The 23,748-nt window shown below is 41.7% G+C and overlaps 1 protein-coding gene across 1 annotated transcript in view; it reads left to right on the plus strand.

The window, feature by feature from the left end:
- slit3 (slit homolog 3 (Drosophila)) overlaps window positions 1-23,748 on the plus strand; it is a 217,199-nt gene that overhangs the window by 157,110 nt on the left and 36,341 nt on the right. The window contains exons 8-19 of the mRNA XM_062393846.1: window positions 744-907; window positions 1,947-2,091; window positions 4,704-4,775; window positions 5,488-5,559; window positions 6,662-6,733; window positions 9,314-9,457; window positions 9,662-9,825; window positions 13,098-13,248; window positions 15,532-15,606; window positions 17,066-17,209; window positions 18,589-18,732; window positions 20,792-20,955. Coding sequence (XP_062249830.1) covers window positions 744-907; window positions 1,947-2,091; window positions 4,704-4,775; window positions 5,488-5,559; window positions 6,662-6,733; window positions 9,314-9,457; window positions 9,662-9,825; window positions 13,098-13,248; window positions 15,532-15,606; window positions 17,066-17,209; window positions 18,589-18,732; window positions 20,792-20,955 — 1,511 coding nt within the window. The remainder of the gene's footprint in view (window positions 1-743; window positions 908-1,946; window positions 2,092-4,703; window positions 4,776-5,487; window positions 5,560-6,661; window positions 6,734-9,313; window positions 9,458-9,661; window positions 9,826-13,097; window positions 13,249-15,531; window positions 15,607-17,065; window positions 17,210-18,588; window positions 18,733-20,791; window positions 20,956-23,748) is intronic.

Raw genomic sequence — 23,748 nt, forward strand, 5'->3', positions numbered from 1 at the left:
TTTTTTTAATCTAAGTTTTCAATACATTGACCACCACAAAAGAAGTTGTTATTGTCCCACTTGAGAATAGAAAATCTTGGAGATGAATAAACCAAAAATAAATGCATGACGAAAATACAGATGCAAAAAGAGACATCTGAGAAACCATGCATGTTCATAATTCTTTAAAATACATTTCTTTTGGGTTCTATCTAGGCTTAGAAATCCAAGATGCACCCCATGTAATCACATGTCTTATAACTTGCATATCCATAAAGCCAAGATAACCAAGAATCATTGAAAGAAATGGATAAAATCAGTTATTTGATTGACTTTTTTCATCCTTTGTGTCTTTTGGATTCTTTTCACCTCTTTGCATTATTTTTTTCCTTTCTGGATTCCAGTCTGTGTGTCCTATCTCTTCCTCCCTACATCATTTCCCCCATCTTCTCTGTCTCTTTCCTAAGTGTCCTCTTCATTCATTCCCCTGCTTCCCTCTTTCTGTCTCTGTCTTTCTGAATAGATTGTGATTAACTTTAGTGTTGTCTCTCTAGAGGGAGACATATTGTCACAGACCGTGGGGAAATGAGAGCTGAGGATATTACTTTGTGTGTTTGTGTGTGAGTGGTTCACCTAAGCACCGTCAAGGATGTAGACCGTGTGAAAAATTCAACCTGTTTGAATACAGAACAAATACATTTTAACTAAATGTTTCAATCTGAAATCAGTTTTTAATGTCAATCTTCTATCTTGTCCTCTCTCAGTCGCCTGCACTCCAACAACCTCCACTGTGACTGTCACCTGTCCTGGCTCTCTGATTGGCTCAGAGCCAGACGGGGCTTGGCTCCCTTCACTCAGTGCATGGCCCCCGCCAACATGAGGGGTCTCAACGTCCCGGATGTGCAGAAGAAGGACTTTATTTGCAATGGTGAGTTAAAAGTTAGACACATATGATTTTACTCAAATATCAACGTAGCTGAAGGTCACGCTGAAGAACATTGTGTACTTTCTGCGGTCATCACAGTGATATTACCGCTACTTTACTGAAAACAGTTATTTTTAAAGAGCCCCTGTGCTTTAAGTTTCTAGTTTCACTCGTAATCTTTAGTTGGTTTTGGGGAATAACACTGTACAAATATTTTTGAAGAGTAGTTGCCTGTTTTGGCTTCACAATAGTGACCCATGCACTGAATTTCAGAATGAAATCTAGACTGTAAAATAATGTTTTCACAAAGAATTGACCCAAACAGTTCAGAACCATTGATGTTTATGTGACACGCTTCAAAGAGGGTCGAGTGTACATTGTGTACATTTGAATTTAGTGCCGCAGAGAGCTGACCCTTTGACGTATACGGAGGACGTAATAAACCTTAAGGCCATTATTACAAGCAGCATTGTTATCGTCTCCAGACAGCTCAGCATTGAGTTTATCACACTGAGAGAGTGACACCGTGTAGAGCGCATAATCAGCTGAAAGCCCGGTATAAGAGCAGTGGTGTTATCAGCCGCAGATAGTATAGGTGATGTTTATAGGCCATGTGATTCAGCTCTCTGTGCTAATAGACTGTCAAGCTGCTGCCTCTTTATTGGCCTTTAACCCCGCCCTACACTCTCTTTCTCTCTTTTCATTCCTTCCCTGCCTCCTTACCTATTCCTCAATCTCATGTCTTTCTCGAAATATCTCTGTATCCTGTTCCCTAACCCTGTCCTACTGCTTATATTTAGATGATAATATTTTGGAGTAACATTAAGTGAATTCTACCGTTTCTTAATGTGTTCACAACAGAAGGAGGATGATGTCATGAGAGATTCAAACTAGGGTTTTTGGATTTGAATTTTAAATGGAAAATGTATCTTCACTTGATAAGGAAGTTTCTTGGTAGACCACTGTTTTAGAACAGCCAGTATCTGGTCAGTCATTCCAGAGACTGACCCTGTGGACATTATCTGTACGTCACTTTCTACAGGTCCAGCCCAGACCGAGTCGAGGACTTGTGTCCCCCAGTTGGCCGTGTGTCCACAGAGCTGCAGCTGCAACAACAACATCGTGGACTGTCGTCGCAAAGGCCTCACTGAAATACCAGCCAACCTGCCGGAGGGCATCGTGGAGATGTAAGACTGTCTTTACTTTGTTCTCCTCAAAAGTGAAACATGTTCAATACACCAGTCCAGACTCACTGATACAATGCATATAACCAGAACCTTATACTTTATACTTATTTACCAGGTGTAGTTACACTGCATTATACGACATTCTGCAAAATTAGTATATTTACTTTTTATATTTCAAGTACATTGGAAATTGACTTCCTTTCTTATCTTTAAGAGCAGAGTCTTGGTCTTGATTGAATCCTGTTTGTTAGCAGGTTTTCTCTGATTGTCTGCACTCAGATTTACTTCTCTGAACAAATGACCAGTGATTCAGTTTGAGTCCTTGTCCTCACGCTCAGGCTGCTTCTGCACTCATGCACTCTGATTACTGTTCCAGCTTTTTCATTTTAGTGAAATTACTCTGTCAAAATCCCCCAATAGAGTTCCAGGTATGATGTGGACCAACATCTCATTGTGGCTGCTTTACCTCTCACAGCATCCAATACAGGCGGTTACTGTTTAACCAGGTTTAACGGTTTACTCTGCGTCATGGGTCTTATCTATCTTAATGGTGCTGTTATGTTTTTCTTTTTAAATTGGGGAAATCCTATTTGTGGCACAGGAATTATTATAACAATACATCTGTGTGCAGAGAAACAAACATTAGCATGTCTGCACAGGGGATATTTAGGAGAGAAGACCACGGTTTGAGATAAAACAGCACTAAACATGAACATGAAATGAAGAAATAATGCTTTCAAATTTAAAGACCACAGTCTTGAATAAAGATTGGAAAGAAACCTCATAATTTTTCTTCTAATACTTATGTACCAAAGTAACATTTTGAATGCAGGACTTTTCTTGTGGTTGAATATCTTTCCCTGTGAGTTTCACTGTGAACTTTGTGGTCCTGGAGGTTTACCAGGCCAGTGTGTGATTCACCGTGAGGAACATGGAACTGTGGCTCAACTTTTGAGTTTTGCAGTGGTCTTCTTTTTTCAGATTGCAGCTAAAATCCCTGAGACACTTTCCCTCCTCTTCCTCTGCTCTTTTTCGTCCCTGACACACACACCCCCCCCACAGTGGGACGTGTTTGATATCCCTATTGATCGCTGTACCTTGTTTGTTTGTACAGAGGACAGCTGCTTGATTGGTCTGTGAGTAAAGGAGCAATCCTCCCCCTGCAACACTACACCAAGAGCGCTTTACCTCCCCAGCATAACTAATAGAACCCCACACACACACATACCAATGCACATGCGTATATGCAGACCATGAGTTTTCTTTCCTATAGCAAAAGACTGAGTTTGGCACAAACACAATTTTATGCTGAGACACACTCACATATGCATTCAGATAAAGCCACAGGCTCCAAAATATATCTGGTGAACTCTCTTGAGGACACACACACACACACAGACAGACACTGATAGCATTAGCATTGGATCCATTATAATAAATGTTGTTGCTGCAGCCAGAAACAATCGAGTGTAATAGGATGATATATTGTCAGTCCTCCAAATGAGACAAAGTCATCTTTCTGCATGTTGGTGGCAGGGATCACTGCCAAGTGTGTGTGTGTGTGTGTGTCTGTGTGTGTGTGTGTGTGTGTGTTCTCCCATCGTGCACCTTCACACCTGCCAAGCCCGTCTCCTGTTTAACTTGTTGTTTAATCAGCTCCTCGCCCTATTGATTTCTTTTTTTTTGATATAGCCTCTCAAAATGTCTTCACCTTAATTCACCCTTTGATATTGAGCCCTTAAGTGTCTTTGTGTCAACCTTGTGTTACGGCCCCTGATATCATTTGTAACTTGTTGTGTGTGCAGATTGCTTATGTCAATATCTATACATCCTTGATTTAGTTTGACCTCTTAGCTTAAATAAGGTGTTGTTGGCTGCCAGGGGTGTGAGGTGCAGTAATGTAGAGACACGGGTGAACAAGCCAAGAAACAGCCAGCCACTTAGAGTTGTGTTGTTTTCAAAGTCAAGTTTAAAAACAGCGTTTCAGAGAAGTCGTCACAAATTGATGGAATAAATCTCAACAAATGGGTTTAAGTTTAACATCATAAAATAAGGTTGATGCAACTTAGAGGTTAAATACTAACAGTAATACATGACAGACAGATAATTGATGGATGGATAGATAAAGGAAGAGAGGGGTGGAGAGTGGAGGTAAAGAGCAGGCCTGAGTGGTGGCTGAAGAGGAGGAGGACAGGAAGAAAAAGGGCGGATTACTTCCCATTTATCATTTTGACAGCTGACCCTGTGGCCGGCCTTGGGACCTCACCGCATCCCCCTCTTCTCCTGATTTTTTTCTCTCCCCAAGTTGTTCACACTCTTCCACTTCCTTTGTTGTCCTCCTTTCCGACTTCCCTTCCACGGGGAGTCTGATGTACTGATATGACCTTTTTTTTCCTCCTCTCTTCCTCTACTTGGAATTAAAGAATACCTGATTTTTAAAATGAGAAGTGTTCTTGTAGCTAAGACTTTATACATGTTTTCTCTTTTAATGTTTTAGTTGAAGTGTTTATCTGTATAATTTCTTTAAACTAAGGGGTTTGTTAAAGATCAACTAACTCAATTGCCCCCCCCCCCTCCTCTCCTCCCTCTCTGTCCATCTATCTCTCTCTCAGTCGTTTGGAGCAGAACTTGATTAAAAGTGTCCCAGCAGGAGCCTTCACTGCCTACAAGAAGCTCAAGAGGATGTGAGTCTGTGTGGATACAACTACACACAACACACACACACACACACACACACACACACACTACACACTGGTACTGGATATGCAGCAGGCCTTTAATTTATGAATCTTGAACTTTAATTAACGGATGGATAATCAGTAATTGATGTCCTTAACATTTCCAGACTGTGCTGCTTCATCAAAAGTTTCATCTGAGGTCCTACCCAACATGAACACACGCACGCACACACACACACAAACACACACATGCTGGGATTTAAACCTCAACGGTGTTGAATAATGTATCTCACAGTGGTGGAAGTGAATGACATTAACTGCACTTAACTTGCCTCTGCTTCCAGTCCTCTCTTGCTCTCTTTTGCTCCTGTCACTTCACTTCTTACCTTCACCTCTCCATCACTTCATCTCTCTCTCTCTCTCTCTCTCTCTCTCTCTCTCTCTCTCTCTCTCTCTCTCTCTCTCTCTCTCTCTCTCTCTCTCTCTCTCTCTCTCTCTCTCTCTCTCTCTCTCTCTCTCTGTCTCTCACGTTTTTATTCATTTTCCTGTCCCCTTGCCTTGACCTCGGCTGATGTATTCTCTCATGATCATTTGTCAGACAGTTCCAGGACATATCCACACAGAGTGAACCCCATCATTGTGTTTTACAGTGATGCACTTATCTGTTCTCTCTCTCTCACTCACTCACTCACTCTCTCTCCTTCTCTTACTCCCCCAGTGACTTGAGTAAGAACCAGATTTCTGACGTTGCTGCTGATGCTTTCAGTGGCCTTCGCTCACTCACCTCATTGTAAGTACGACACACTCGCTTGCCAACACACACACACACACACATTCATTTTGTTTTACACATACACACATCAAGGCAGGAAAGTAATTGTGTAACCAGACATTGAGCAAGTAAAGATGTTGTCGCCCTCGATGTTGACAACTGGGGCATAATGCAGTTGTGTGTGTGTGTGCGTGTGCGTGTGCGTGCGTGTGTGTCAGAGGTTGATAATAACATGAAGGACAGTTTAATTTGACTCAATCTTGAGCATGAAAATGAGACAGACAGTCAGACAAGAAGGGGCAGACAAGGTGAACTCCCCTGTGTGTTAAGATTGAACACACATATGCACACACACAAACACACTCACAATCAACGGGAATGTCACAGAGAGGCAGCACTTCTGCAGCAGAGGCCATCTGATGGGTGATGTAGCAAAATATAAAATTGCTCAAGTGAATTATATGGTCGCACACTGCAGTTGAAATAATTTCAGTTTTTGACAATCAAATAAGATAAATGGTCCAAAACAGGGAACTCAGTGGAAAAAAGCTTCTGTGCAGGAATGAATGAGCTGAGCTTTGGGGTTTTTTGTTAGAAATGTCCTCGCACTGGAGACATAGACTTTTAGTCTCCAGTTCTCCTTACCAGGCTGATCTTTAGTTTTCTTTTTACTTCTGCCAAATATACTGATAATATTTTTTGCCTATTGAGTATACATGAATATATATAGAAGATGGACAGTGAAGGCAAATCCAGTAATAACTAAGAACAAGTCTCCCAAAACAGTCTAATTTTATAATTCATGTTTGTATTTGATGAAAATAAAATAAATGCATCTAGTTGGACAAGTAGACATTTCAAATTCCGTGTAATTGTTTTTTCTGTCTCAATGGCATCATATAAACTCGCCTGTCCTGATATTATGAAGGAAAATAAGTTATCTGTAATGGGATAAAAGAACATATGACGTCATAACTGGTTGATGAAGATCAGTGCCATCTCTAGTGGCTGATTCCTCCAGGAGCAAGTATTTGACTACATCCCGTATGCATCTAAACCAGTAATCAAAGCCTTGTACACACTGTAACTTACATGACGTTTTCCTGTCTGTCCTGTGCAGGGTGCTGTATGGCAACAAGATCACCGAGTTGCCCAAGGGATTGTTTGAGGGACTGGTTTCCCTGCAGCTGCTGTAAGTACTGTCTGTGTGGTCTGATGTTGAATGTCTACCTGTGTGTGTCTAAGACACTCTTATTTTGGAAGCATTGGCTCAGATGGAAGCAGCATAATAAGCAAACATGGCTGAATTTATGTTGAGCCTTGCACTTGATTTTCCCTAATTAAGATGATTTGGCACCAGCAAGTCCTATCTACAGTTCACATCCACTGGATCATAATCACAGCTCAGGCCACCGATTATTATTGCTGTAGTATATGGTGGTAATTTCATTAGGGGGAGAGCATCACCCACAATCACAGGACCAGTACTTCACTACAGAGCAGTAACACCGACCATAGAATCTCCTCATCATGCATTAACCCTCCATCTGTTCTTTACCCAGTGTATGTGTCTGCATGTGCTCTGGGTTTTTCTTAAATGATCAACATGAACCAAATTGGTGTGCTGTGGTAAAACCTGGCATCCCCTGTTGTTCAACCAATATTTACTGGCTACATGGATGAAAACTATAAATTCGGAATAACGGTGCACTGGCACAGATTCAAGCTGCAGCTATAGTTTCGGCATGCAGTAAATATAATGCTGGCTGCTATGATGGCTACATTGGTACTGTGTGTGTGTGTGTGTGTGTGTGTGTGTGTGTGTCATATGGTCCTGGAGAATGCCGCAGTCCGCTGCAGAAACGGCTAATGTTCTGGGCCTTTCCATCGTAAAGTCAAGTGGAGCGAAGAAAATGAGGATGAGTGAATCTAACCCACAAACACCTTTTATGTGCTTAGGTGGATCATTGGGATGCATGGTGCATAGTCGAGGCAGAGAGGGGGGAGGGAGAGATAGAGGGATAGATAAATGGACGGATGGTTTTAGGGGAAAGAAGGGGAGGAGACAATGGGAAGAAGACATACAGTGCAAATCCAGAAAAGATTGGATATAAAAAAAGAAAATCCAAAAATGAATTTGTTATCACATGGTAAGAGGGAATGGTGCTTAGCCCTTTCATCTCACAGGAAGAAGGTTCCTGGTTTGAATCTCAGCTTGACCATGATCTTTTTAAGTGAAGGTCGTTTTCTGTTTTGTCCCAGTGCTCCGGCTTCCTCAGAGGACATGCAGATTGGGGCTGGGTCAATTGCAGACTCTGAACTGTCTGTGATATTGAATGTGCCTCTGAATGGTTGTTTGTCCCTTCGAGACGCTGGCGAGCTGTCCAGGCTGTGCCCCGCCTTTCACACAATGTTAATTGGGATTGGTTCCAGCTCCCCCTGCGACCCTGAAAGGAAAGCCAGCAAAGATAATGGATGGATGGATCTTAAGTGTGTTGTCTCATCATTACCACTTTGTTTCCCTTGAACCCTGTCATGATGTTAGACTCATAAACCGATCATCAATTATCTGTTAAAGGACTAAATAACTACTTAATAATAATGTCTTGCCACATCATCCTTCAGGAGTCAATACGTCAATGGATCCTAAAAAGACACAGGTGCTCGCTCAGCACAGAGAGGGAATATGTCCTTTTAATATTCACTTTCCCGAAAACAATGTTATTCCTCTATATGGTGTAATAATTATAAATTATATGGCAGCTTTTGCTGGTGAATCAAGCAGCTCAACCACTTTTCACGACTAAGATGTGTTTATTGCTCTCTATAGCTAACACTCTGCTGTTTGTATTGTGTGCGCTGCTTTGTTTTACTGGTGCAGTTTCAAGTAATTAGTTCCCCCTGTGAGCTGCCTAATGAGGCCTGGATATGTCGCAGAGCAGCGTGTGTGTGTGTGAGAGTGTGTGCACGTATAAAATAACTGGGTTTTGTCAGTATAGGCGCTCATTAGGATGACTTGATGATTAAGCTGAGCTGCTGTACTTGGTCCCGAGTTAGTCACCTGTCAAACAAAGAAGATGAGGAGAGATGGGAGTCTGTGGGGGAAAATGGAGAAACAAAGAATGAAAGAAAATACAGAAAAAAATGTGTGTTAAATGGGAAGTGAAAACAAAAAGAGACAAGACAGGTACAGGGGATAAGCTGACAGTGTAAATGTATAAGTTAATGAGTGCATGGGTATGATAAAACTGAGATGGAGGGAAGAGTGGAGGTTAACACCCTTCCTGTCATTAACCTAATCCCTCAATCACATTTCTCATTTCCCCCGTCCCTCTCTCCTGTGCACTGGTCGTTACAAATTAAATTCTCACCTGTCCCTTCTCTGTCTTACTCCATTATTTCCTCCATCCCATCCTGTGTCCTCTCTTCCCCCTCATCATCTGTCTCCCCCATCAAAACTAGATATTGCACCACCCAACACAGCAGTGCATATTCCCCCTCATGCCGCAGAAGAGAAAGAGAAAATATCATAAAACCACAATTTTCAGATTTATGGGTCATGGCCACAAAGAAAGAGTGTGTGGAGAGGGTGAGGGATAAGGAAAGAATTAGCAATATAGAAAAACACGGTGGAGAAAAACTGTGGAATTGCAGTAGACAGATAAACTATCTCATTATCTGCATATGTGTTATTTTTTGTTTGTGTCGTGCGGAGACATTATTAAGTTAAATAAGTAAACAGATGCCGACTGGTCTCTTCCTTGTGTTTCAGGCTTCTGAATGCCAACAAAATTAACTGTTTGAGAGTCAACACCTTCCAAGACCTGCAGAACCTCAACCTGCTTTCACTGTACGACAACAAGATGCAAACCATCAGCAAAGGCCTGTTCGCCCCGCTGCGCTCCATCAAGACTCTGTAAGAACATATCATCAGAACACAAATACAATCACAAAACATGAGAATCGTGCATTTTTGATTGATTTTGTCCAATGAGAGTCGATACAACTTTGTGGGAACCCTCTACAACTCTCATCTGTTCTTATTTCCACGACGAACCCACCCCCCCCCCCCCCTCCCTCTCTCGTCTCTCCTGTCTCCTCTCTCCTTCACCCCTCTCAGTCATCTGGCTCAGAATCCCTTTATGTGTGACTGCCACCTGAAGTGGCTGGCCGACTACCTGTTTGACAATCCCATCGAGACCAGCGGCGCTCGCTGCAGCCACCCCCGGAGGCTGGCGAACAAACGGCTCAGCCAGGTTAAAGGCAAGAAGTTCAGGTGCACAGGTAAGACATTTTCAATTTTCCAGCATTTTACCAGGAAAACGTACGGATTGCATGTCTGAAAGCAGCGATAGTGAAATGCAAACAAATGCAGGAGCTGGAATTTGTTTGTATTCACTAAAACACACACAAGCCTACACATCCACTCTCTCTCTCTCTCTCTCTGTGTGGGGTGTATTTTATTACTGTTATTTCCTTTGATACGAGTCATGGGTCTCACTAATTACAACACAGACCAATTCAGTATATTGAAGCAGCACAATAACCAGCTCAGCAGGGACCGGCCTCAGATGCGATCGCCCACTTGTGTCAAACGATGTGTCTGTGGCGGTGCAGTGGCTCCTCAAGTTGTTTTCCCTGTTTTAAATATCATGCCTTTTTTATGACTCTATGGAAAATTAATTTTAAAAGCCCCTTGCAGACATTTTAACATCTATTTGAATTTTGTTAGAACCGGAGAGCCGAGCAAATTGTTGCTTTACAAAGCAGCGTGTTCAGTTCAAACTATGATGTTAATCTTATACTGAATGTGATTGTGTAGAGAAAAGATGATCATGTAATAGAATTATCAGAAGAGGTTGAGAATAATTCTTGAAACAGCTGCATTCTTATGACTGGATGTGAGGAAATGCTGTGTTTCTTATACAATGAGTGTTATTCGGTCACCATCTTCTATCACAAATATTTTGGTTTTAGTAAAAAGTTGACAACTAAAGAAACATCCAATTATATCACAATAAAACAGACTATAATAATCTAGGAGAAAAATACAATAAAAAAATTGGAAAACAGATTTTTCAAGTACTAAAACCACTGCTGTCATCCCAGTCGTTTTAGTTACATCTGTTAAGCTGTGTGTTCTAACCGTCCTGTTTTCCACAGCCTAAACTGGGCATAGCATTGATAGCATTAACAACATATACGTTTAAAAGGTAAAGGTACTTTGAACACATGAGCATTATCTTTAGTGTTGGTTCTCATCAAGATAATTGAGTTACAAAATGCTCCTTGAGCCGGTTCTGGCCGTCGTCTTTGCTTCAGCCGCTCCTCTCTGCAGCCCCACGCCTCCCCCTGCATCTCCTCTTCCTCTGCGGAGCCGGGTGGACAGTTTTGCTATTGGTGGACAGTTCTTTGGCTCCGCCTCCCCTCCTGTGTGGATCTGCGGCTGTCTTGTTGCCTCTCCTCTCCTGTATGGACCCTGACAGCTCTCTGTTGCCCCGCCCTCCTCCTGTGTGGACCTGCATTCTGATTGGTTCGTGCAGCTGTCTCTTGTGCTTGATCTAACCATGTGGCCCCGCCTACTGTGGCATCACATGGTTCCGTCAAGCGCCAGGGACCGCCGAGCACACGCCCACCTGCCTCTCCCAGCCAATCACGCGCCTTGGAGCAAAATCAAATTGGGGGCTAATCACTTTTTCTTCTGTTGCATTTATGTTTAGATCATTTGATGCATGGGACTATAACTGTTAACAAAGAAGAGCCATATATCTTGATATACTGACAGTGTTTGATTATACTTAACTGGTTTTCTACTGGGAATTTAAAGGTGCCCTGTGGAGTTATGGTAACAGTCAGTGTTTTTCACTAATACTCATCATGTGTTTTCTTGAAGTCTAACAAATTGGTTGAATTCATTCTCTTCCTCACAAAACATTTACAAATCCAGAGTTTCTAATATCTCATTTGATGCCGTGTTTACTTAATTTTTTTACGAGCTTCTGTTTTGTTGTTGCTTTACTTCATTTCTTTGCACCAACAACTTGTGGAATACACACAATACCAACAGCTGGGATTAGCATTTCAACACCAATGTGTGTGGATAGTCATAATGCACCAGGCAGTACAAAAGCAATGGTGACCCACACTTATAAACACCTGGCTCCATAGCACTGCTGGTTAAAAACTCCACCGGGTTCCCTTTACTGACTCAAAAGGTTCTATTCACCGTCACTCCTCAACTGTTTAAATGCATAAACACATATTTCTTCCAGGGTTGCTCTTCTGCTAGTGTTTGCTTTGGAAAGTAGAGTCTTTGTAAACCACATAAAGGGAAATGCTCGGTGCACCTCTCTCGACTGTGAAACCTTCCAGTGCTTCAGTGTGTAGCATGGCTGATTCCCCCGCCTCTGTGCATCTCCTTCACCAGTTTCTGCTCCAACTGATGAGGACATAGAAACTTTTAAAGAAATGTCCTCTAACCATTACTGTTACGAGATTATAAAAATCCTCCCCTCTATTCTTGGCTTGGTTGTTTTCTCGCTCTTTTTCTTTGTTTTATTATTCTCTCATTGGTCTTTCCTTACTGTCAACTTGCCAACCAACAAGGTTTGTGGCAGCCCGGAGACATTACTCCAACATATCCTGCCACTGAAGGGAGCTGGCCACATCTCATAAAAGATGAGACAACGTTTGACGCGTAGTGATCATTTTACTGAGTTCAAATCAAGGTTGTTCACTGGGAAATCTCACTAGGTGGTCTCAGCAGTTTTGTTTGCCATAAAGGGCGCAGTGTGCCAGGAGAGAGACATTCTACTAATAGACAACAAGGCTGAAACAAGAGAGCGAGGAGCAGAGAGAGGGAATGATAATCGTGAGAAGTGTATGTGTGGTGCACAACTACATGTGCTGCGTGATGTAAACCAGGTCTCTTCCACAGGCACTGGCAGTCATAAATACTATCTGCTCACATTATATCTAAATAACAGAAGTGGTCTCTGGCTCGCTGTGCTGAACCAAAACATCCGGGGTTAAACCACATTTATCTGCGAGATGATTCCATAAAACCACCTGGATCTGAGTTTGTTAATTTGATTTACAGTGGTAGCCCTCCCAGCATCAGCTCCATGACTACCGCCATACACAGAGAAATACTGCAGGGGCAACTGCCGTACATATACGTTCTATTTAAGAAATCACTAATGTCCTGCACATTACGAGTTGGCTCGATGTCTTAGAACCACTGACAGCTGAACAGAAGTCGACTTTCCTTAACAATTAAACTTCAACTGGAAACCGTTCAGACCAATGTGGCTACATTTGAATATGCATGATCTTTTTCCTTTCTACTATTAAATTAATATTTATTTTTGCCTTCATAGGGGATTGTATGTTCAAATCCCAAACATTAAAATCCTTCTTCTCTCTTCCCGTCCATCATTTTCTTCTCTCTTCTCTCTCTGTCTGCTACTCCCCTGTTGATTTAATTTACCTGGCTTTCCTCTCCTTTATCACTTTGTTTCTCCATTCGTCATCTCCTCTCCCTCTCTCCCCTGCAGGTCAGGAAGACTACCGCAGCCGCCTGAGCGGCGATTGTTTCCAGGACCTGGTCTGTCCGGAGAAATGCAGATGTGAAGGCACCGTCGTCGATTGCTCCAATCTCAAACTGACCCGTTTACCTCCGCACATCCCCGAGCATACCACAGACCTGTGAGTTGGCCTGTTTTTCTTTTACATACATTCACATGCATATAAGACAAGACATGATGGAATATCAGTTTCAAAGATGTTTTTCACTTTTTCAGGCAAATTAAAACACAAAAACATAAGCATGTGGGTTCACATACTTGCAGACTTACACGAAAACCCTCCACTATACATGCCAATACAGCCGTCTCTTTCTTCTTGCCTCATTCTGTGCACTACCATGAATGTCAGTCTTCATTTTAGCTCCCAGAGCAAAATGCCTCTCAACAGTCTTTTCCATCTCCCTCCGAGTCCCAAAAGAACCATCATGATGTCTGGCAAAGGGTCTCACACTAGAATACTGAACAGTCCCATGGATCATTTATTTCCTTGCTGACAAATAGAAAGGGAGAAACAAAAAAAAGTGTGAGGGAGGTTAAAAAGTCAGTGTGTAAGCTGAAAAACGGCTTGTTCAGAGCTAGAATCAAATGATAAGTCAAACAAGACAAATAATTATCTGAAATATATGTGCATATAAATATAAATGCCCTATCTCACCATGTTAAAGAAAACTCCCTCTTCCAGATCTGCATAAATATTTGATGGGTTCTTTCCTGACCCATTCCACATCCTTCTGCCAAGCTTCCTGGTAATCCGTCCAGTAGCTTTTACTGAATCTTGCTTAAAAAACAAACAAACAGGGATAAAAACATAACTGGGCAGAGGTGAAAATCGCTCCCAAGTTGCCATATCCAAACTTGAGAGCAAAAAGTGGTTCTCGAGACAGTGTTTAGCGAAGCCCCATTTTACTCTCAGCACCTGGACAGAATATTCAACAAGCTAATATATCCACACAGAAAATAGGAATCCAGCCAGAAGCAAAGTTTTGCCCTAATAACTCTGAATCACAAGCAGCTTTAGAATGTGGGTGAAGGATGGAGAGCGTCTGCTGCTGCTGTCACTGTGCTGCTAATGGAGAGCGTCGCTGCAGAATAGGAGAGCACTGCAGCAGATGCAGGGCGTTTGGCATCGTATTAATTATGGAGGTTAGTTGTGTAATGGTGAACTCAACCATGGGTGCCACTAATAATGTCAGTATTACACACACCATTAGGCCCAGATTCTTCCGTCCCTTCGTCTCTTTGCTCCGGTTTCTCTCTCTGAAAAGTTGAATCTTCCCGTTTCCCCCGTTCTTTTCTCTCCATCCATTCCCAGGGTGCCTCACGTCAAAAAATATAAACCTCGTCCTTTATGGTTGGTTGGAGGGCACATCAGAGTTTCTCCCATTTTCAACACCCTCTCACTTTCGGTTTCTTTTGCCTTTTCCCTGAGAACATAACCCACCACAGGGTTGTCGAATGGCACACACACAGACACACACAAGCTGCCCTGTAACCTGCCTTATCAGGGGAAATCAGGGGAGGTTATGACCGAGCTGAAGGTTTATATATATGTTGTATGCTTTATTTCTCTCCTCTGTCTATCACTCTGTCTGTTTTCTTTGTGATTATTTCCACCAGCCATGAAAATCCTTGACATCAGCCTTGATCGTGTTCAATAGGCATGAAAGAATCAGTCTTAAGAGAGTTGTTTGCACTCGATAAAAAGCTCATGTGCATTCTGAGTGGACGTTGAGAGTCCTGGTTCACAAGGTAAAGAGAAGTGTTTAATCTTCACTATCTCATCTTCACAATCTATGCAAACTTCAGCACGACAGAGAAAGTATTATTGTGTTCCTTCCATCATCCCCGATCCATGTCCGACTTTGCAATGTTTTTTTTTTACTTCAGCTCAATCCAGGTTGATCCATCTCTTGAGATTGTCAGTATCTCATTAGAAAGTGCCCCCTCCGGCTGATCTTTAACTTTCTGTCCTCAATTTCTCTTGCTCTACCTCGTTTAACCAACACACAAACACGAACACAATAACACACACACACACACACCGGGCATCCTTTTAGCAACACAATTTTAGTACAAATTACCTCAATAAAGCAGATGTCTAGCTTTCTATCTCTTAAACCGTTTCCTCCTGGCTCAGGGCACTATGGGTATTGATGACCACATAGAAAAGATTTCTCTCTTCTCTTCCCTTCTCTTCCCTCAACAGTCACTAAAGGCCTCTTAACCTTCACACGGTCATTCCTCCCCGACGTGCAGCGTTCATTTGTGTTTGTGTGTGTGTACGTACATGTTCATTTGTGTTTGTGTGTGTATATGTGTGTGTGAGTGTGTGTGTCCACTTGAAGCAGTTGGGTTCATGAAAGAATAAATGTCTAACTCGCTCCCTCTATCTTTCTCTCTGTAGGCGGTTAAACGACAATGAGATTGCCGTCCTGGAGACTGCGGGGACATTTAAGAAGCTGCCTAACTTGAAGAAGATGTACGTATAAACATCTATCTCTGTGTGCGTACGTGCATGCCCCTGTGTGTGTGTGTGTCTGTGTATGAATACATAAGCACCTCTCATATTTTCAGTACTCTGCAGTTAGGACCTGGGTTGCATGTTTGCTTTTGCATTTATGTGTCCCTGCATCCAGCATTTGAAATTAATGATGCATGTTTCCTGGTCACTTCTAAGTAAATATTATTGATATTAACTCTCTTTTAGTCTGTTTCTTTTTTGTATATAGCGTAAAAAAGGCTTTGCTATTATAAAATGACACATGAACAGAAGGACAAATGTGGATGGAATAATAAGGAATGCATGAAAAACTAGAAGTGAAGAGGAAGAGAAAAGGATTGAAAGAAATGTAATAGAGGAAAAGCAATGGAAGGTTGAAGAGGAGGGAGCAAGGTTGAAGAAGATATTAAGGACATGGGGGAAAACATGCAAAGAGGACAGAAGTGAAAATGAGAGAGAGAGCTATGCAAGAAGAAGAGGAAGAGGAGTCACTGAAGGAAGAACGTGAGAGTGAGAGAAGGGTGGGTCTGAGGTGTGGAGGAGGGGAATATTGAATGGAAATATAAGTTGGGCCTTCGCTGCAGATTTACAGTCATTGCTTATCCTACTTCAGGTGTGTGTTTGTGTGCGTGTGTGCATGTGTGCGTCAGACTGAGATAGAGAAAGACAGACCAGAGAGCAGCAGATGATTTATTGGAGAGGAAATTGCTAACCATCTAGCAGTGTCACTGACGATATAGATTGTCTCAAACTCATTTCCATTTTCCTTTTCTCAAGTCCTTCCCTCCCTTCTTCACCTCCTCTCCTCCCATCACCTCTCTCTTATCCTTCCTGTTTCTTAGTTTGTCTGCATTGTTATTTATTTAATTGTTAATTTAACTCATTACTTCTTCTTCATCAGCTTTTTGTTCCTCCCATCTCCTCTTCCCTCCCCCCATCTCCTCTCAGCCGACGCTGATAAGAAAAAGCACAAAACTACCTATGAATGAAAACTGCAGTAGTTGTGATAGCTATCATCTCCAGTTATTGTCTCTGTGGCCAAATGCTTTTTTCATTTTCATTTTTATCATTGTCTCTGCAAGGAAGAGAGATAGTGATCGTCTTCAGTTGTCTGTGACCACTTGTCTCATTTACTTTTGTGTCGTGCATGTACGTTTGGCTGTATGTGTGAGTGTTTGTGCTTTGTGTTTTATAGTAATGGCTGTTATCAGTACATCTATTGTGCAAAACGAGGACATTAAGATGAAAGAGAGAAACCGATAACATTTATTAGTTGAATGGCTGTGACTGATTACTTTAGGAAAGTGGGAATGTTGTGTTTGTATATGTGGTTATGTTTTCTCTCTGCAATGGCAATCCTGGATTTAATCAAGACAAACACAAAAAAACCTAAACGTGAAAATCAGCTCAATCTGTCATTTCTTTTTCCATCCTGCAGCAACCTTAGCAACAACAAGTTGAGGGACATCCGTGAGGGTGCGTTTGATGGGGCGGGCGGAGTTCTGGAGCTGCTCCTGACAGGAAACAAGCTGACTGGACTGCAGGGACGCATGTTCAGGGGCCTCATTGGCCTGAAAACTCTGTAAGTTTTGAACAACAGTGCATTGTGATTGTGTGCAGTTGTATATGTGGGTAGATTCAAAAATAAAATACATTATATATAACGTTTAAATAACGTGTTTGTACAACATCAAAGTATTTTTTTTATTTCTACAACGTCTGGTTAAGCTGTTCTTGTACCGAGCTTTGATTTTTCCTTCAAAATGGCCACCGGATCATCGTTGGTCATCACTAGCGCTGTCACTTGTGTTTCCATCGGAATTGTGTTGAACTTCATTACCTTGTTTCTGCCACAAACTGAAGAGAAATGGGCGGGATTGTCTGCTCGTATACCCTGAAATAAGGGCTAAGGACAGCATATTGTTATTTCTCTCATTTAGGCGCCCGCCATAAATAGGCTGGTGTCCAATTAGGAGTTACAGGATAGTGCACAAAACCCCGAGCCAGTGTTGTCTGTGTATGCTCAGTAATGACTAGCTAATGCTATCCTGTATATATCTATGCCGCCTAATGACTCTCTAATGGTATCATGGCTGTCTCTGTATTATGTTAAGAGGCTCCCTGCTCCAGTAATAGCCTTGCTAACTAGGTTAGCCCATCCCAGAGATCGCTAATACTAACTAACTCGGTTAGCCTGGCCCCGAATGACTGAATGTCAAAGCTAATGTCATATTACAGAGTCTGCCGTGTTTGTCTTGTGGGGACTGTTTTGAATTTAGCTCTATTTTCTGTTTTATCTTTCGTCCATGTCATTATCAGTTACGTTCTTTCATCCTCTTTGTCTCTTTTTATCAACATGAATTATGTAAATTATGTAGTTTTTTTATTCAGATACTTTGTACACTATGACTGCGAAAAAAACTCCAGCGGGTTAAACAATGTGATAAAATCTATTCTTGGTTCCTCAGTTTAATTTTAAAACTTTTTTAAACTTTGAGCAAGAATATTAATGCATTGAAATCCAGAATCCATCCTTTCAAATCTTGTGTGTGAGATTAAACTGACAGGAATCTTTTGGCAGAAACTTAATACAAAATAATCCTAGTCGTGTTTTCACGTGTGTGTTTCATCTAATATGGGTCTTATATATTTAAATACTTTATATTTACATCGGGAGCTGGTCCTCTCTATGGAGGCAGCCATGTTTTTTAAAGTAGCCCAAACTAAACAATCTAAACACCTTTAGAGTTTAATGACAACTGAAAGTTACCACAAGTTCTCTCATGTTTGGAAGGGGAGTGTGAAGTTACTGGAAATAAGCTGCAACATACAGCTTCACCACTAGATGTCACTAAACTCTACACACTGAACCTTTAATTAGATAATTTTAAGATAAAGTATATGTGTAAAAAATGTTGGATTCACCCTCATTTACCAAATATTTGTTGTTTGTGATTTCAGAATGTTGAGGAGCAACCAGATCAGCTGCATCGACAACAGCACATTTACAGGTCTGAGCTCAGTGCGGCTCCTGTCGCTGTACGACAACAGGATCTCCAGCATCGCCCCGGGAGCCTTCTCCACCCTACACTCCCTGTCCACCATGTGAGTCACATCCCTCGACCGCCCCTGATCTTTAATCAAGGTCGTTTTGTTTATTTCAATCCTGTTATTATTCTTATCACTCAGCGTGTTTCCCCAAAACTATTTTCTCTCACTTTATCCTCTTTGTCTTGTGGTTGTGAGTTTGGAATTTGTGTGAAGATGTTTATTATTGAGAAATACCATAAAGTCGTGACAACCTCTAACCTGCAACACAACCTTACTGTGAGAAGCAGAGAGAATGAGGGAAAGAGGCGAGAGGAGTGTTTTCTATTTTTTTAACTTTCTAACCCCGTGAAGGCTGTAAATAATATATCACCATGTCAATAAAACATTACAGGTTCTTATATGTTTCTCGAACGGCGAACAGAGACATACCAAGTTAAAAAAAAAAGTCTCCTCACGTCCACTCTACCCACTTTCTTTCCTTCATGCTTCCCTCCCTTGTTCTTTCTCTCCGCTGCTGTGTACCTGTCATCTTCGATTCCAGTTTCTTCTCTGGTCTTTTGGGAGGAGAGGTGGCAGACGAGAGAGAGAGGGAGAATAGGGACAGCAGAGGTGGAGAATGGATGGAAGCTCATTTAACATAAACTCAAACTGCTCAGTGGAGCTGTTGGTGATTATCACCGCACAAATGGAGAGATATTATATTTCCCTCCACTCCGTCATTTGTCACCATTCATATTTTTCAACATTAGTTTTTCATTGGCTTCGTTGCAGCATTGTATTTGGTATGCAACACCTGCCGGCAGTTTGGCATGAAAGAAAGATGAACGTTTTTCTTTATTTCTACACCCTCTGTTTTTAACTCTTCCTTTGTTCATTTCCTTATCTTTTTGTCTTCTTTCACACTCACTCTCTTCCTCTTTCACTCTTACACTTTCTAATATCTGCCTCCATTTTTAGTGCATTGTTTCCCTATAGAGTTTGGCCATTTAATTAAAAGATTAACACTCTGCAAAGGAAGGAAGGGATTTAGCTTAGGTCTGGTAGCCACGCAGCGAGGTCAGTTCATTACAAGGAAATGAGGAAATAACTTGTCGCTATCTGTAACAGCACACCATTAATACTCGAGCACAAACAGCAGCATTCAGGTTTATTAGTTCAGCAGGAGACAGGATCTGAGGCAATGTGGCACTTGCAACTGCACAAAATATAAGTTTTTCCTGTTGATATTAATTTTGTTATAGTTTATAATTAATCTTTGTCAATTGTGCCAGAAAATGAGTGGATGAGAGCTGCTTTAAGGTGCCACCACCTTCCTAGTGCGTGCTGCAGATGCTACGTTCACTGCATTCTGTTCAAATGTGGCTCTGCATAAATATTACATGAGCAGTTTTATAAAAGCAACAAAATGCAATGAGAGATCAAATGAGATGAGAAAAGAGAAATCAAATATGAATAAAATGGACAGATGACCTTTCCTTTCCTTTTCTTCCTCTTTTACAATTTCTCTCACTCTGCCACCTTTTCTTTGTCACTCGGCAGCTCTCAAACTTTGCAAAGTGAATAAAAATAACCGATAACCTTTTCTCTTTGCCTCTCTTTTGTTCCTGTCCTCTCTCGTCCTCCTCCGTCTTTGTCTTCCATCTATATTTGTTGTTGTTTACGTGAATAACTCAAAAAACAACAGTTTACCTCATGGCTTCCAGTCTACACAATACTATACAAATGATAATAAAAAAAATGTATAAAATAGATCCCTGGCACAAGTAGCCAATGATCTTTGTCTTTAGCTCTGGGCCCTCTTTCTGTCCTCAGCACTTCTTTGAAATCCTCAGCCTTATCGTTTGTCCTTCCTATTAATCTGTAGTTAGTGCAGATTGTTCAGATTGAAGGTTCCTGCTTATTCACAGAATTCCGAGAAAAATGTATTGTTTATGCCATGATTCATTTATTATTTGCAAATTAATTTGATTGTAGAATGGGAAAAATAATATGTACTATAGCTTCAACTGTGCAGCAACGAAGCTTCCAGTGCTGCTGTCCAATCCCTTTCATTGTTGATTGACGCTGTTTCACCAACTTCCTTCTGTCTTACTGTCCCTGTGTATTTCCATAGCAACCTCCTCTCCAACCCGTACATGTGTGACTGTCACCTGTCCTGGCTCGGTCAGTGGCTGAAGAAGACCCGGGTGGTCAGTGGAAACCCTCGCTGTCAGAGACCAGCCTTCCTGAAGGAGATCCCCATCCAGGACGTGGCGAACCCTGACTTCACATGTGACGGTGAGCCCCTTGTTCTGTCCCTTAGAACAGAATAATGTTTTTTTGGCTTTAATTCCATGAAAACAATTTGAATTATTACGGCTTAGACATAATCCACGAATTAACAGCAGACGTGATGTGGCTGTAAGCCCCATATGAATTTGAAATGACACTGGATTGTCAGGAAGTCACAAAGGTGACAGCCCCGAAACAGATGACGTGTCAGTCCGCAGCCATGTGTCCTCCTCAGATTAGAGCATGAGCCGAGGGACTGAAATGTAAATTAAATGGCTTTGTATCATGTTTACTCATCCTAATAACTGAGCGCTTTCTCCACTTTTTAAAGAAAGATGGTAAAGTCCAATATACAGAGACTCAGGGAAAGTCCATTGTGCAGCACATAGCTCTAAAGGAGTTTACTGCCGGTTAGAGAACAGAACGTCAGGAGAGACACTCTGTTCCATGTTCTATCTACACGATTACATAATGTTTTTTTCCCCCGAGTAAGTTGTAATGAGTGTTTTGAGGCAAGGCCCCAATTTCTAAATCTCCCAAAAGAGACAAAAGGAAAATCAATTGTTCACAGAGGGACTGTAGTGACATCACAGTGGAATAGTGTGACAGTCCCTCAGGTACTTCATGTCTTTTGGTTTGTTCTGGACTGAAGTCAAAACAGTTTAGATTCTTGTCTCTGTGCAACAAACTGTCCAGATACTCATTCCAAAAACGTCCACTATGGGATGTGTTAGTCAGCAGATACTCACACACGGTCAGCCGGGTATCGTGAGGACAGAATGATCAGTAACCACTGGCAAGCAGCAGCTGTGGATGACATCAGCTTGTGGTTTTAACAGTGACGTTGCTCTTACCAAGGCGATGTCTGCCTATAGCTACTTATGCCCTCGGCTTTGACGCCATAAACAAAGTGTGGTCTGGCTGTCCCATCTGTTACATCTTTCTTTCTTCCCCTTTTCCCCCCTTCTTTTTCTGTCTTTATGGCTTCACACTTCAAACTTGCCCGCTCTCTTTATTGGGCTCTTCGTCTCTCTCTCTCCCTCCTGAGTTTTTCTGCATTCATTACACTTTTCTAATTTCCTGTAGCTGCGCTGCGACCATTTACTGAAAATGAGTTTGGAAAGTAGTTAGCTGGGTTGGCTCAAGAGCGGAAACTCTAAGATTGTATCAGATCTCAATATTTATTGTTGTATCACACACACATACACACACACACACACTCCACCTTCATACTCACTCAGCTGAACACACTTGACTTTGAAATGGTTAAGACTGGTATTTACATGAAGTCACAACCATATAATATGCATATACAATGTACACAGAAATGCTCTAAAAAATACTACCATTAAATGCAGGTTATATATCCATTCTCTGACATAGACAAAGGATTGATTGACTGACACCAGAAAGGAGCATCGTCACCTCTTTGCGACGCTGACATGTCCATAATCAGAAATTGTTCAAAAGAACAAAAGCACAGACACACACTCGTATAGAACCCAGGTCCCCACGTCCGGTCTATTTAAAGGTGACTATGATGGCTGTTGAGTTGTCCAGAGGCAGCCAAAGGGAAAGGTAAAGTTAATTGAATTTGTGAGAAGATATTTAGCACAGACTTAGATGTTAGTTCAATTAGCCAACTGTAGAGTGAGTACGCCCACGGCTCCACATCCCTGTTGGACTCGCTGCACAGCTCCACACTTTAGATAAAACATGTTCTCGTGAGCACTCCGCTCCACACTGGGAAACCTAAGCTCCCATTTATTAGATATTTCGACATGAGCACAATTAGAAAACTACAAAGAGAATAAGAAAATGGCCATAAGGACAGAAGGAGATTGCTATTTAACAAACGGAATGTGCAGTGAGCTCTGCTGCACAATGTGAACATTCACCTACACTCACATGTAAGGATGTGGACGCGTATTGGCACAGAGGCAAAAACAGCAAAAATTGAGCACACATGAGCAAATAAATGTTTTTTTCTCCTTCCTGTTTCCCTTTTTTTCACACACACGCCGACTCAGATTGCAGTTGTGTTGTTTTTGGCTTTGTGTCCACTCTTCATTATCCCTCATTATGGTTTTAACTCAACGTGTTTCACATTTGGGACCGCAGTTCAACTATTTACAAAAGGCAGGGCTAGATTAAAGATGTGTGTGTGTGTGTGTGTGTGTGTGTGTGTGTGTGTGTGTGTGTGTGTGTGTGTGTGTGTGTGTGTGTGTGTGTGTGTGTGTGTGTGTGTGTGTGTGTGTGTGTGTGTGTGTGTGTGTGTGTGTGTGTGTGTGTGTGTGTGTGTGTGTGTGTGTGAGAGTTTCTCTGTCAGTCAAGAAAATTGAAGCCGGTTCAGGCCAAGAACAACGTTCCAGACTCTGATCTGTTTTATCTCGTAGTGCTGGAATGACTACGATCATTCACGGGGGTTTAAGTGCGTGCCGTGTGTTGGTGGGTGTGTGTGTTACACATAGTTTCATTTGTCTAAACAGATTTTTAAAGATGAAACAAAGCAGAATTAGCATTTGCAAATTGCCGGTTCTTTAATCTTGAATGAAGATGTCGTAAAACGGTTAAATGTTCAGATACGTTGAAGTCATGTTTCATACAGAGCAAATGAGATATTATTTTTAACTGAAGGAATTTTACATCTTTGTATGACGACAATGCAGGTGGATTAACGACTGCAGCATTTTGTAACTTTTTATTTTGTGCCCGTATTTACATGAGTTGTCAAAGCCCATCTTATCAACATCTGTACAGTATTCATCCAGAGTCATCCAAAGGGTTTTAATATTAGCC

The sequence above is a fragment of the Platichthys flesus genome, chromosome 8 (genome assembly GCF_949316205.1).
Source record: "Platichthys flesus chromosome 8, fPlaFle2.1, whole genome shotgun sequence".
In the NCBI taxonomy this organism is placed as follows: Eukaryota; Metazoa; Chordata; class Actinopteri; order Pleuronectiformes; family Pleuronectidae; genus Platichthys; species Platichthys flesus.